The sequence below is a fragment of the Podarcis vaucheri genome (genome assembly GCF_965113315.1).
Source record: "Podarcis vaucheri genome assembly, chromosome: 1".
NCBI lineage: Eukaryota > Metazoa > Chordata > Lepidosauria > Squamata > Lacertidae > Podarcis > Podarcis vaucheri.
In genome coordinates this window covers 134,785,739-134,801,388 of record NC_138759.1, presented here as the reverse complement: position 1 = coordinate 134,801,388, position 15,650 = coordinate 134,785,739, and the positions used below count along the sequence as shown (strand labels likewise).

The 15,650-nt window shown below is 44.3% G+C and overlaps 1 protein-coding gene and 1 long non-coding RNA gene across 4 annotated transcripts in view; one reads left to right on the top strand and one right to left on the bottom strand.

The window, feature by feature from the left end:
• LOC309525721 overlaps positions 1-15,650 on the top strand; it is a 115,965-nt gene that overhangs the window by 75,176 nt on the left and 25,139 nt on the right. The gene's annotated exons all lie outside the window — the stretch shown is intronic.
• Positions 1-15,650, bottom strand: part of MLPH (melanophilin) — a 74,994-nt gene that overhangs the window by 38,675 nt on the left and 20,669 nt on the right. For all 3 annotated transcript variants that reach the window (XM_082240365.1, XM_082240363.1, XM_082240364.1), the window contains exons 3-9: positions 14,173-14,394; positions 12,807-12,943; positions 8,699-8,737; positions 7,096-7,187; positions 6,040-6,159; positions 4,694-4,895; positions 939-1,102 (exon numbers count right to left, since the gene is read on the bottom strand). In XM_082240365.1, the coding sequence (XP_082096491.1) occupies positions 939-1,102; positions 4,694-4,895; positions 6,040-6,159; positions 7,096-7,187; positions 8,699-8,737; positions 12,807-12,943; positions 14,173-14,394 (976 nt within the window). The remainder of the gene's footprint in view (positions 1-938; positions 1,103-4,693; positions 4,896-6,039; positions 6,160-7,095; positions 7,188-8,698; positions 8,738-12,806; positions 12,944-14,172; positions 14,395-15,650) is intronic.

Sequence of the window (15,650 nt, the reverse complement as noted above, 5' to 3'; positions counted from 1 at the left end):
TGGAAGAACTGGGAAGCTTCAGATCAGTAGTTGCCCCGCTATGGTCTACAGGAAGAAAAAAAGTCCATAAGATTCTTGGTCTTGTTGCAGAAACTTAGAACAATTCTAGAAAGAGATCAGTTAGATCATGAATGCTTTCTCTAAATTGTACTTCTCATCTCCAGTTTGGGTGACAATCAGAACCAAGGTGGGTAACCTCCTGCAGTTTCATTAAAAGTGGTACTACAGTTCTGCTTGCAACTTTTCAGAGATGGATAAAGCAGCATTGATCCTGCAGGTAAGATTTCAAGAAGTTTACAACTCATCAACAGAGGTTGTTCTGTTTTGTGCTCCAAAAGAAATTCGTTGAATCCTATGTATTTAAAACACGTGCCTTGGAACCAATATCCAACCAATTAATGAACATAAAATTTAACAAGATTAACAGTGGGTGAATGGGATAGCTCTACAGCCTATAACTTCATGTTCATTTATGAATGTTTGAACATGGATAAGATGCTCTGTGAAAACCTTTTTAGACTCATCAAAGAGGAAGGGAAGTAAGTTTCCTTGTTTTGCAGCATGCTTTCTCTGAAACCTTGAACAGGAAAAATATAAAAACATGTTCATTGGGCAGGCATTTGACTCTTGCAATCTTGTGTTCTCCCTGTGTCAGTCAACCTGAGCCTCTAGTTTGCTCTTACTCTGAGCCAAGAGTCACCCTAAACCCCAGCTCTTGCCTTACTTCACAGAATCATAGAATCATAGAGTTGGAAGAGACCACAAGGGCCATCGAGTCCAACCCCCTGCCAAGCAGGAAACACCACCAGAGCACTCCTGACATATGGTTGTCAAGCCTCTGCTTAAAGACCTCCAAAGAAGGAGACTCCACCACACTCCTTGGCAGCAAATTCCACTTGGCAGATGCTTCGAAGGAAGGTGTCCAATTCTTTATTTACCTGATTTCCAGATGGATTTATATTCTCCTGGGATGAGGCTCGGCTCCTGCGTTTTGTGTGGTGGGGCTGATAGACAAGAGTCTTCTGCGCTCCCTCCATGTCTTCCTCAGAAGTGTCCAGATCAGCTGAGTACTGGGATGGATGCTGCTCATCCCAGGGACGGCCTTTGGGAACAGAACAAGGCTGAGATTCAGAGCAATAGACTCAAAACTCAAATCTTGTGTTTCAGGGCAATCTGAGCGAGATTACTAATTTCTGAAACTTTCTGGAAGAAGTTTCAATTTATTCACTTTGGCCTCAGATATGTTTACAAAAACAGGGGAAATATAATAATAATAATAATAATAATAATAATAATAATAATAATAATAATTTCTTTATACCCCGCCCATCTGGCTGGGTTTTCCCAGCCTCTCTGGGCAGCTCCCAACAGAATTAAAAGCACAATAAAACATCAAACATTAAAAACTTCCCTAAACAAATTGCTGGAAGCAAATTAATTGCAAGGAATAGAATATTTCTATAGCCAGGTGCTTGTTGCTTGCCAGTTTTCAACCCAGAAAAATCAAAATATGTGAAAAGTGTGGCCATTATTTCAGGGGCAAACTAGATGAAAGAGATATGTCCCTGCACTTTCCCACTTTCTTTGGCAATTTGACCTATTAAGAGAAAGTTACATGTACTCCAAAGTTTTCTCTCGTGGAGCAAAAAGCCACTTTGGGGATTGGGAGAGAGGGTAATGTTTATCGGGGAAACAGTGCTTACATAAACCCCGCTATGCTGCGAAGCACGCAGTCCACCCACTGGGCAATAACTCCTCTCCATTCATTGCTCTTCAATGCCCCATGCTAAGAGGCAGGAGACCAGGCTCACAGAAATTCCCGCTGCCCTCAGTGGCCTATGCAAAACTCTCCAAACACATCACACTCTAGGGGACCCTTCTCAAGTTTGCTTAGATCCTCTGCGACTACAAGGGGAAGGCTCTTGTCACCAGTTCTGGAGTTTTGTCCCCGTATTTTCCACAGTAGCTCAGCCCTGGTTTGTTGCCGGCCTTTGAACTCTGAGCAGCATTACCTAACCAACAAATGAGGAACACACTGAGCAGCATTTGAGAGGCTGCAGGTGTCTAATCTCTGCTCCATGCACTTTTCCGTTTTGTTACCTTGTTAAGAGAAACCACATTAGGGATAATTTAGTTTCCAATAATCACATTTTCCAGATATTTATAGTAACTGTAAAGCACTGAACCCTGTGGCACAACAAAACCTTCTGAGAGTAACTGGACTGGGATCCATTTCCATAGACAATTTTACAATAAGTTCACTTAAAATGCAAACCTCTGATGGGCAATGTGAGCCTAGGAAGAAGAGCTATCTGCGTCCTGCCGCATGGCATCTGCACCTTGCCAAAAGGCATAAATCAACGTGCCATCCCCAAGTGCCAAGAAAGAAGGTCTTCCATCTGCCAGAACTGTGGGCTGTTGGCGATGGCTTGGGCTTATGCTTTTGGAGTGTCTGTGTGATGAATTCATTCCAATTGCCCTTCTATGCACTCCAGATCAAGAGCTTATTGTGTGGGCCAACTTGTCTTGTCTGTACCATTTATGACTGGAAGACTGAATTGCATGCACTGCCACATGAGGGAAGGGGTGTACAGTTTATAGACCTGCAATAATTGCTGGTGTGGCAGCCTCAAAGTTCTAGCCAGCCTTGAACCATGAGGGAGAGGGAAAGGGGGGTTTCAGGAGGGGGCGGGGAGGACTTGGGGTCTCTTCCAACTGGGCTTGCGGTCAGGCTTGGAGCTGGTTTGCTAGCATTTCAGCCGGGGGGGGGGGGAGTTCCAGAGAGTGGGAAAGGGAAATGCAGGAACTGGAGTTCTTTCACCTCACAGCTACCATCCCCACAATCCTAATCCCCCTCTAGGATACAGTCATAACTCTTGCTACGTTTGCTTCAGGTTAAATTTTGTTCAGGTTGCGTCCTGCGGCGACCCGGAAGTAATGGAACACATTACTTCTGGGTTTCGCCACTCACACATGCGCAGATGCTCAAAATGACATCACGCGCATGCGCAGAAGCGGCGAATCGCGGCCCGTGCTGCTGCGGGTTGCGTTCTGCTCAGGTTGCGAATGGGCCTCCGGAACGGATCCCGTTCACAACCAGAGGTACCACTGTACTTAGTGTATAAACTATCAGGGGCTTACCAATTCCCCTACAATTTATATTCCAAGTATCACTCCATCTGTCATTGCTTCCTCACCCCTCTGCAAAACAAAATACTATTCAACATTACATACATGCCAGGAAACTCGGAGAAGGAGAAGGAGAAGGAGAGTTTGGATTTGATATCCTGCTTTATCACTACCCAAAGGAGTCTCAAAGTGGCTAACATTCTCCTTTCTCTTCCTCCCCCACAACAAACACTCTGTGAGGTGAGTGGGGCTGAGAGACTTCAGAGAAGTGTGACTGGCCCAAGGTCACCCAGCAGCTGCTTGTGGAGGAGCGGAGACGCAAACCCGGTTCCCCAGATTACGAGACTACCGCTCTTAACCACTACACCACGCTGGCTCATAGATCCTTCTTAGGATGGACTTGGTGGTTTGCTTCTTCTTCTTCTTACATTATTTTAAATTTATTATTAACATTTTAATTTAGGGAGAAGTGCTCCCCCAAGTGTTTGGGTACCACACCCTTATTTTTGGGAGGTCCCATTTCACTTGCAGACTGACAGACCCTTAACCAGCCACTTTTGCTATTAGGAGGAATGATGTGAATTAAACAGCTCCTGTGCATAGGAAACATGATGCACTCTAACCGAAAGGAGGCTGCTCTTGTCCTATCAGTTTAGGAATTTCTTTTCATGAAGGGAATATTTCATCATGCAGTTCCCCACAGTCTGAAGTATGGACAGCACAGGGGCAGTTTTGGCCTGAGATGTGTGGCTTGCCCTTTATCCTGGGGGACACCAACTTATCCCATGCCTTGTGGCCCTGACACCTCCCTCTTCTTCAGGAAGCTCAGTGGCTGATAGCACAGCGGAGGAATGGTTCACAGTAACAGTATAACCATTTCAAAATGCAATTTTAAAAAGATTTTAAATTTTTATTTTTTAAAAAATCAGAAAACGAAGACCCCCTCCCCAGTGTAAACACACAAATAATACAAATTTGTTTCTCTCACTCTGATAATTTCAAGTAATATCTGAAGTGTCTTCAGAAAGAGGCTTTAGTGAAACGTCTTTCCCTTTTATTTTAATATATTGATTATATATAATATTGGCTGGGTGGGGGTTATTTTGTTTTTTCCACTATTTTGGCAGGGTGGCACTGAGGGTTTGCTGTTGCTAAGCATCATTACAGAAATCATGTTTGATTCTTGGAGAACTATGTTCTTCCTGGTCTTTATGTAAATGAGAATAAATCATAACTACAGCAATGATCTGAAAATTCAAAAGAAGTTCACAGAGTCCATTACAAGAGGGCTCATTTTTTAATAACGTATTAGTGTGGTATTTGTTACACTTTGGCAGGAAGGATTCGGCAAGAAAGATCCATGTTGTTCTGCAACCATTTCCTAGGGATGAGATTCCTGGTCATCCTCTGTATCCTCTGAGATACGTGATTTTTGCATGTAAATTAGATTCACACTAAAAGACAGGAATCTACAAAAGGTTGTACATTTAATATTTTAGCTCTTCTTAAAATAAACAGTGCTGAGAAGGCATTTTCTCAGGTGCTTGGCTACAGGAGAACCTACCAGCCTTGGGAGTTCTCTCGAGGCTTTTCGGCTGTGAGTTGACGGTCAGCCGAACTTCAGTGCTGAACTCCTGTTCGGGGGCCGGCAGGTGCTGCCCCTGCTCTTGCAGGAGGTGGTGGAACGTGGCCGCCACGTCGGCTTCGGCAAGCATCGATTCCCTCTGGGAGGGGTCTTCCTTGGCCCCGGGAAATCCTGCAAAGCTCTAAGAAGAAACAGTGCCCATCAGCGTCAACAAGGATGCCTCCTTGTTGCCTCTCATTGACAGGTAAGTGTCTGGAGGAAGGGCACTTCCTCAGTGTTGGTTATATATGTGGTGAATTGATACCACACCTGATCGAAATGATCTTTTTTTGCATGCACTGCCCCCCAAATCACGATGGTGAGTGGGAAACTCTGAGAGGGCTTGCAGAGGAGGAGGAGGAGGTTTCCAATGTGCAGCCACAGTCAGTCTGGTAGCTGCCAAGAGGAAAAATAGTAATTCCCACTTCATGTCTCAAAGTTAAAGGTAAAGGGACCCCTGACCATTAGGTCGAGTCGTGGACAACTCTGGGGTTGCGGCACTCATCTCGCTTTACTGGCCGAGGGAGCCGGTGTACAGTCATATGGCCAGCATGACTAAGCCACTTCTGGCGAACCAGAGCAGCGCACAGAAACGCTGTTTACCGTCCCGCCGGAGTGGTACCTATTTATCTACTTGCACTTTGATGTGTTTTCGAACTGCTAGGTTGGCAGGAGCAATGGGAGCTCACCCCGTTGCGGGGATTTGAACCGCCGACCTTCTGATCGGCAAGTCCTAGGCTCTGTAGTTTAACCCACAGCGTCACCCGCATCCCACTCAAAGTTGGGTGGCTGTTAAATGCGTGAACAGTCTACACTGAAGTGTTGTACTTGAGTTTAACATAAGGAGATCCTAAACACTTACCAAAAGCATGAATAGGACTGTATGAAGCTTTCTATGTAATACCTGATGTTTTATGGTCGTTGTGTTTCAAATAATTCCCCATGGGGAAAAATTAAACTCATATATATGTTTGTGTGAGGGAAGTGATAATCTGTGGTGCTCCATCACTGAAGGCTGAGTCACATTTGCAACTCACTGCTTGATGCTACAGTCAGAAAGTGACAACAAACAAAAGCCTCCTGACATCTGAATCTGCTCCCTCACTTTCTAGCCTATTTCCAACTTGTAGCTTTCACTAATACATTTCACAGGGCAGGCGAAAATGCTTATACGACAAGCTGGGCTAGCAAAGGTCAAGAAAATGAGAAGAATGAGGGAGGGGAGCAATTCTGAGGTGCCAAGGATGATGCAAGCAAGCAGGAAGGCATGCAGACCACCGTAATACCTGAAGACCTTCATTCCCAGGAGAGAGTTGCTCAGACTGCCGGCGAGATTGAGAAGAATATTCCGAGTCCATTTCAAAATCAAAGGGATGGACAGACAGCAGGCGCTTGGTCTTGCGTATCTTAGAAAGCACAGAGAGTTTAAGAAACCAGATTCCATTGTAAATACAGTTGATAGAGAAATATTTTCACAGGTCTCTTGGAAAGGTTAGTAACCATATTGCTACTTTCCACGCAGTGCTCTGCAGGGGATTTTCCTCGCAGTTCCCTAGTTCTATGCCAGAGTTCAAGTCCAGCCCTGATGTCTCTCCTTTGGGATGCTTTTCAGGTCAATAAGGAACAGGGGCAGCTGAGGGCTATTCCATATAGATTTATATAGAAAACATGCAAACACTCCTTTGAAAACAATTTGCTTCCCCCAAAAGGGCAGAAATAAGTCCAAACCAAAACATTCAGATCCAGGATTCTGCACTCTGAATTTGGAATTTATTCAAATGTTGATTTCCTTATACATATACTGAAATGCCAAAGCTGAAGTTAAAGATCTGAATCTGAGGATTTAACATTTCAGTGAGAATTTTTTCCTAACCTAAATAACAATTCTTGCTAAAATAAATCATTTATATGGGTGAGGCTATCCTAGTGGGCTCATGCCTAGGTCCATAACTCAAGATAATTCAACTTTTATTGGCCAACAGTCAGTCAGTCATTAATATACTTCAACAGCTTTTGCACACTCCATACAAATGGTTATAGAAGGGCAAAATGGTGGGTTTCCTTTTTTTACGTTTTCTGTGGATGCAGAGGTATCGTTTAGATTCTTCCTAGAGACTGTGAGCACAGAAATGAGAGAACATCACCCAGAAGCCAGCTTGAGGCACGAGGCCTCCAATAAATGACTCCACAGGAAATGAGATTTATATCAGAAATCAAAAGCAGAAAGATCACCTTTTCCCAGAGAAAAAGGAGTAATATCTTCATTCAAGAAGGCCCAGCGTGATATACAAACGAGTTCTCTGTGCTAACATGGAAGAAAGTCCATTCCCGGGTGCCCTTACCCTCGCATAGCACTCTGCTTCTCCACCATCGATAGCTTCTTCTGCCTCTCCCTCCTCACTGTCCTCATTCCCGCTGTAGAAGTGGCAGTCACCTGGGCAGCAAAGAGATGGGTCAGTCAAACCAGGCATGTGAGGTGCACTCAGGAAGTGGCTGTAGCTTAGCAGGAGAATGCATGCTTTACATTCAGAATGTGTCAGCCATCTCCACTTGAAAGGGTATTAGCAGGAAAGACACAGGAATAAAGGAAATTGCCTTATACAGACTCAGACCATTGGTCCAGCCATGGCAGAAGCTCAACATTTGAGAAGGCCTCTCTGCCAGTCCAGGAGCTGCTTGGCCCTGAACCTGGGATTGTCTGCATGCAAAGCAGATGCGCTTACAGCTGAGCTATGGCTCTCCTCCAAAGATGAGGAAAAGCTTCTGAAAATTTGGGGAAGGGTTGCATATTGAAGGAGGCACCAGTGGTCTGACTCAGCATAAGACCACCTCATCCTCATTTCTGATCATTGCTATTATAGATTTTTTTTTTTAATACACAGCATTTGTTTCAATCCTAGGCATTTCACTCAGATGTAAGTTCAATGGAGCTCACTTTCAAGTACCGTATTTCTCGCTCCATAAGACGCACTTTTTTCTTCCTACAAAGTAAAGGGAAATGTCTGTGCATCTTATGGAGCGAATGCATGGTCCCTGGAGCCAAATTGCCCAGGGACAGAAAGCAGATCATGTGCTTTTTTAAAAAAGAAAGAAAGAGGGAAGTGGGTGTTGAAACAAAGCCGCTGATCGTTTGCTGATCGGGGAGAGAGATAAGGGATGCTAGAGATAAAGGAGGCTGCCTGGGAGGGGGAAGGTAAAGACAGCAAACTTGCAAAGGGGGAAAACAGGAAGACTAAAGCAATAAGGAGAGAAATTAGAAGAAAAGGAGGAGCAAAAAACTGCTCCAACTAAGGAAAAGGCACTAAGGCAAACAAGAGGGAAGGGAGTGTTGAAAGGAAACAGCTGATCAGTGGGAACGGAAGAGAGATAAGGGATGCTAGCGGAGGCTGCCTGGGAGGGGGGAGGTAAAAGCCCATGGAATCTCAGGATTTTTACATTGGGTCACCCCAAATTCACCATCAGATCACATAGCATGTCCATGGCTACAGCCTGCACCAAAAAATATCACACACCCACTGTTTCCTGGGGCTGCAATGGTGCAAAAACGTGGTTACAAAGCACGGATCCACATGGATCGTCAGGATTTTTGCCTTGGGTCACCCCGAATTCACCATCAGATAACATGTCTGTGGCCACAGCATGAACCACAAAAATCATACACCCACTGTTTCGTTCAGAATATTTTTTTCTTGTTTTCCTCTTCTAAAAACTAGGTGCGTCTTATGGAGCGAAAAATACGGTAAGTGACCCAGATTGTGGCCTGAATGTTTGCTGTTCCCATGTTATGGGGATGCCAAAGCCAATTTAGCTCCCTTCCCCTGTCCTTGACAGACCATAGCTCCGTGGTAGAGCATCTGTTTGCATGTAGTAGGTTCCAGGTTCAATCCTGACATCTCTTGGTGGGGCAGGGTGTATAGGTTTGTTTCTTTCTTTTAAGCCACTTACTGTTGATGTTTGGCAAGCTATAAACTCTGTCATGAAGACCTAGAATAAGAGGAAAATGCAACATAAATACTTTTAAAACATATTTTGCAGTAAGTCTGATGTAGGACCGAATAATTATCCCTTTGAGCATGTATGTACAATTGGTAAAGACAAAAAAATAGCATCTATTATCAGCTTGGAGCCCCAGTTTAGACTGAAAACCAACAAGCTTGTGGTCACATGCAAGTTAGTTCCTGAGAAAATGCTGTATTGGCTTTAAGACAAGCAAGCTTTTGTAGGGATAATTCAGGTTTAGGTCGGCAGTTCCTGTTAGGAAACTTGTGCCTGATTTCCACTTAAATCAACATCCACTGACACATGTAATATGTATACAGGATATATATATATTTATATCTCTGTAGGCTTTTCCTATAACCCGGTCTGCTAGCAAACACTTACAAAGATGTGGTGGAATAATAACTGGGGTCACCACAGTGCCAAAATGTGGAACATGAGAAAGGCATCTCCCCGTCCTGCAACAGCATGGGGTTCCTCTGGGTTGATGCTATGGCACCAGGACATCAGCATCAGGCTAGAAATGCAGCCCATGCCAAAACAGCTTGGAGAACTGAGGGTGGTAATTTCAGCCCTGCATGAAGCCATTTGTATGAGTACAATATAATGCACCTGATAAGTTATAACCAACTTTTGCAACAGACCCATAACCAAGGGGAAACAGAGCAGCGTGGATTTCCCTGGTTTGCTTTGCAGAGGATTCAGCTGTCACTTTGTCAGCATGCCAGAATCAGAGGGTGCTCTGTTAACCATCTTGATCTCTGCTTATTAAGATCCCAAACCCCAGATATCATCAGTCAAATGAAGGAGGATCTAATGTAAACATCCCCATCCTTGGCATGATTTTGGTATGATTTTGTATAAAACTAATGTGCTGTCATTTTAAAAGTGAACAGGGATACAAATTTCCCCAAAGATCCCATGCTGAAAACAAGGAAGACCCATAGAAACACCTTCTTCCTTAATGAACTCACTGAGCCAGAGGTTTCCAAATGTCACTTCTCATGGAGTGTGTTGTAAATGGCAGCTTGCCTTCACACAACAAACCTGCAAGACTGCCCAAGACTGCCATCTATTGGCCAGGTACAATTCAGCAAGTATGAGCAATAGAAACAAAATGCATTATGCACACACATGCACACACTTTCAGGCCTGATAATGTGCATGTATTCCAAAGTTAAGTCCCAGTGGTTAAGATGTGCTCCAAAGTTAAGAGTGCCTTCAGTTTCAGACATTTAAACTCTTGCAGGTCTAAAGAGGGTGGGGGAATTAACAAGCATGAGAGAAAGAATCTGAGATTCTCCTAAACATATCATTATTGTTAAGTTTGTAGGTTTCCAGAATTATTGTTTTTTATATTACTTTCAATAATGCTGTTCATTATATATTCCATATTTTATTCTAATTTGCTTTAGAGTTCTTGGATAAGCAAGGAGTCTTCGTAAGTACATAGACAATAAACTTCCAGTGATGCATTTGGTAACACAAACTGTGAGGTCTTCATTACACAGTGGCTCCCAATGGGCTAGCCAACTGCATCAGTATTTGACAGATAGAAAAGGAAGATAGAGAGACAAATAGACAAAACAAGGCTTCATAGCCGGAAGCAAATGTTTCAGCCGTTAGAAAGCTTTGGCCATATTAGAGAATGCTTCACTGGAATGAACCCTGGAGGTCAATGTGTCCCAGGAAAGCCAGCAGCAAGTCATTATGTTCCAGCTGCAGAGCAGATCTATTGGACTTGGTTCAAAGAATTCTAAGCAGAAGGAAAATAACCATTAGCAGTCTTCCACAAGGCTAAAAAGGTAGGACCTATAGCGATTCTGCTTAAGCAAGAGGCTGCACAAACTTCCACATGAGCAGAATAACGTATCGGGATCAGGTTTCACTTTTCTTGCACAAGACTTAAGGATGAAATGTCCAGCCTTAAAGATGCAACACTGGCTCACTGGCTATTTCTTAAGAAGGCAGGCCTGGAGGACAGTCAGGCAAAGAAAGCTTGTCCACACTTCTGCTTGTCCCACCGCTAAATCAGAACCAAAGTCAATTGGTTTTTTTTGCAGATTGATGTTCTGATTCAACAGTGAGCTTTTCCTGGGGAAAGTGGTAGGACAAACCCAAAAACCACTCAGACCTGTGCCTAGAAAGGAAGGGACAAGCAAAAGTGTGGGTGAGCCCAGAGAGGCCTCTTTAGTCTGCATGTCTTCCATTGTCTCCCGAGACAGACGGATGCCAACAATAAGTGTGTTCTGAAGTTCCTGCTTGGCAGGGGGTTGGACTCGATGGCCCTTGTGGTCTCTTCCAACTCTATGATTCTATGATTCTATGATCTCCCTCACAGCTGAGGGCTAAATGAGGCAAGGTGGCAAATATCTGTGGTCAGACCTCCCATTTCATTAAATTTTGGCAAATTGCAGTTTCATCCAGGGTTGGGGCAATCTGGACCTGCATCACAGCAATGGGAATTAGTGGATCTTAACCCTTTGTCCGGTCTATTCCCCCAAGTAGAGAGCCAGTGTGGTGTAGTGGTTAAGAGCGGTAGACTCGTAATCTGGGGAACCGGGTTCGCGTCTCCGCTCCTCCACATGCAGCTGCTGGGTGACCTTGGGCCAGTCACACTTCTCTGAAGTCTCTCAGCCCCACTCACCTCACAGTGTTTGTTGTGGGGGAGGAAGGGAAAGGAGAATGTTAGCCGCTTTGAGACTCCTTAAAGGGAGTGAAAGGCGGGATATCAAATCCAAGTAATCCAGTCCCTAAATTGCCATTTGCTCTGTGAGGAAAAACATGCATGTAATGGTTGCTGTGCCATTTACGTTTCCCAAAGAATGGTGAACAGCAGCTTCATGGGAGGTCATTTTATACTACACTCACTGGTACACATTCATTTCTTTGGTCCGATTGTTCCCACCCATTGTGACTTTTAGAAGCACTACAAAAACATGCAAAGACTGTTCACTTGAAAACTGCAGAGAGATGAGTGTATACACAACCTGACAACAATTGCTTGAAATAGTAGCAAAAGTAGAAGTAGTTGTTGTTACTACCATTATTTTGTTCATCTCCAGCCTTTGTTTCTATAATGTCTTATTTGGACATTTTGTTTTACTTGGCCTGCAAAATTAAAACAGATCTGGGCAATCACCAATTTTTGTGTTTTCACAGATGGCAGCTCGGCCAGTCTTACGCATCTTGTTCCCTGTGGGGAACCTGATACCTGCATAGCTCCTAAAGAGCCTCATTTGACTTTCTTCAACTGAGACCACCTTCAGATGCTCCAGGAAGATTTGCCATTGATCTCTCAATAGTTAATGTTAACAGCACCCCTAAACACTAGATTGGTTGCTACCAGGAACTGTAACCAATGGTTCTGCCTTCAAAAATTGTTGCTGGATAAACTTTAAATCAACTGCAGTTAACTTCCAAGTGAGTGCCCCTAATTTTAGCATTAAGTGAAAGGGCAAACAGCTCATTGCAATTCACTTTTTCCAAACCGCTCACCAGTGGTGATTAATTTCTAAAAGCAAAGGTGCTGGGATTCAAGCCAGCTGAGAAACCACACTCTCTAACTTTGGAGCCACGTCACTCACTCCAAATGTGTGGGAACAGACTGTGGCTACTCAGATGTAATTATTGTGATTTGTGGTGACAGTTAATTTGGTACCCAGTCTAAACCACAGAGCCTCTTGGGCTTGCCGATCAGAAGGTTGGTGGTTCAAATCTCCGTGATGGGGTGAGCTCCCATTGCTTGGTCCCTCCTCCTGCCAACCTATCAGTTCGAAAGCACATCAAAGTGCAAGTAGAGAAATAGGTACCGCTCCAGCGGGAAGGTAAATGGTGTTTCCATGCGCTGCTCTGGTTCTCCAGAAGCGGCTTAGTCATGCTGGCCACATGACCCGGAAGCTGTACGCCAGCTCCCTCAGCCAGTAAAGCGAGATGAGCGCCGCAACCCCAGAGTCATTTGCGACTGGACCTTTACCTTTACTACTTTGTGGAACCTTTCAGAGTGCTGTATAGAAAGATACTGAGAGGACCCCCCCCAGACCCCTGCCCATACCAAGCAAGGAAGGATTCATTTTCTGTCCATGCGTCATCCTTCCGTAGAGCGACCGCATCACCTTAGCACTTCCAAACCGCTTAAAACGAGATTTCACATGCTCATAATACCATTCCACAGATCCAGTCTTCACAATCCTGTCCAGTAGGAGAGAAAAAAAGGATTATGTACACAGGTACGATCCCAAACCTTCAATCAATTAAAACACACCTGTTGACTTTAGTGCTGTTTTGACTTCACCACACAAACACAAATCACACAAAAAGGTAACATTTCCATTGCCATGGAGCCAGATTAGCCCTGGCCTCTCCATCCCCATATTGACTGCTCTCTGGCAGGAGCAGCTGTTCATGTCCAGGGACTCCTCTTCAGTTGTCTGTGCTCAATGAGTGGCTGTTGGGGAACATAGTTGGCCCAGCCATGGATGCAGCCAGCTCCTTATTCTAGGCACAAGTAGTGTCCTGCATACGTAACACAAGCCTGGGGATAAAACATTCTGAGGGAATTCAGCAACCAGGTTTGTGGAATGAGAGACAGAAAAGTTTGGTGCTCGGCAACAACAGATTCTTCTACAGCACTAGTTGGCTACAAGTGCTCCACCTCCTTCCATGAACTTTTTCACTTGGGCAGCCTCCTTGTGCAACACGGCACACTGGTCTTACAAGCACCAAAGGCTCCCTACTATAGGAGTTCATGCTATAGGGTGATGTGAAGGACTGGGTGGGATCAGCAGGTGTTCTTCTGTGCTTCCCTTCACACCACTGTAATGGGGGGAAATACCCGAATATAAAGGCCTGTTATGAAAACTAAAGAAAGCATCCTCAAGTCACATTGCTGGCAGATGAGTGCCTGAAGCTTGAGGGAATTGATGCTGGGGATTGAGCAAAGCAGAAGTGAAATGAATTGCTAAGAGAGCATCTTACGTGCTGGACTTTAACCTGTCCCTAGGCCTAACTTATCCCGCAGGACTAGGGGAAGAAGCCAGGTGTGCGCAGCTACCCTGAGCTGTCTAGGTAAAGGATGGGATAAAAATGAAACAATGACCATTTCATTTCGCCCATTTTTGAAAACAGAAAAGTCAAACAACAACGCAGCACCTCCCTATAGCAACCACTCACCTGCCCAACCCACCAACACCAGTTCAATCCTGTTCTGGATATACTGGAGTATTAAGTGGAACTTGAAGAAGGTTCACGCAAAGGAATAAAAAATGGAAATAAAATCATTTCGGGTGTTCTTTGTAGGGCTAGGTGGATAAACACTGAAACCTGTGAGAAATTCTAGTACCAGACAGAACCTAATCTCACATCTACTTTAGCCCACTACTATACAAACAGCAGCAACAGCAAGAATCTGTCCTACTTACCTGGATAAACGGCAAGGATCACACACCCAACCTTCCTCCTTTTTATTGTAGCTGCTACAATTTTTGCAGGTGTATAAGTGGCAGTCTAAGCATTTGCGTTTGTTGTTCACCAGGAACTTGAAGGGCTGCAGGCAGTGAATGCAATGGGTTTCATTGAGGTGGGATTGACCGGACAGCAGCTCACGCTTTGTGCTTTCTTTTTCAATCTTGCCTTTCAGTTCCCTTTGAAAAAATGATAATAGGAGTATTTAGAACCTGAATACAGGAAGTAAACTTTGAGCAAAAAACAAAGGCTTCAAGATCTAGCCAGAAGGCACAGAAGAGAAGTTGGATGATTCTGCCCTAAAAGTTGGTTCAGAACTCAACAGGAGAAAATGGTTTGTTCAGGCTCCAACAAATGTTTGTATTCAGTTAATACTTAGCACATTTCAGGTGTTCAGAACATTTCACATACTGTTTGAGTAATTCTTAACAACCAAACCCTCAGCAAGTTGATGGGTAAAGGACTAGTGAATTTGTGTCAGCGGTGGGATCTGAACTGGAAATCTCCTGGCTCTTCTACAATCCTCCAATTCTCACCAGTAACAAACCTGCACCTATGAAGGCTGGGACAACCTAGTATTTCCCTCTGGCCACTGAATGTATCTCTCTCACTGCTTCAGGGTGAGTGGTGAGCCGATGGCTTGGACTTTAAGAGAGCACTACATAGAATCATAGAGTTGGAATAGACCACAAGGGCCATCGAGTCCAACCCCCTGCCAAGCAGGAAACAAGTTCTGGGAAGTACTGAATCTGGGTGGTAAAACTCATGGAGAAAACCTCCCAATCTGCCTCTGCCTGATTTCATATATTGGCTCCAGTGATGATTGTTTAGGAACAGAGAGTCCAGATTAGTGGCAAACCATTATGGAACTCTGTCGAAACCCACACCCATCGTTCAGCTTCATGACTCAGAAAAACGTTATGGATTTCCATTAAATAAATATAGTACAACATCATCACTGTCTACAGTATATTATCAAAGCACTCAAAGTACAAGCAGGCATATGTCCTCTGAAGAAGGCTTGGGAATCTGTCCTGCTTTGGCTGCAATAATAGCAATAATAATTGTATGATTCAGAGTACAGTACTCAAAGTACGTCTCATATATTTCCTTGCTGTAATTGTAGCCCTGCAAAGGTGACCAGTATTATTATTATCCTGATATTAAAGAGGGATCCAACCAAACCCCCACCCTTTCTGCCCCACCCCCCACAGCTCTTGGGGGGCATTTCCACCATCCCTTGGAAAAGGAATCCAAGGGCAGACCTCTCATTCCAATGGCTCCTGGGACATCCTCCAAGGGACCATTAAGGTGGTACCTTAAAGCTGCTCACAACAAGAAAATAATCTACAGTGGTACCTCGAGTTACAGACGCTTCAGGTTACAGATGCTTCGTGTTACAGACTCCGCTAACCCAGAAATAGTACCTCAGGTT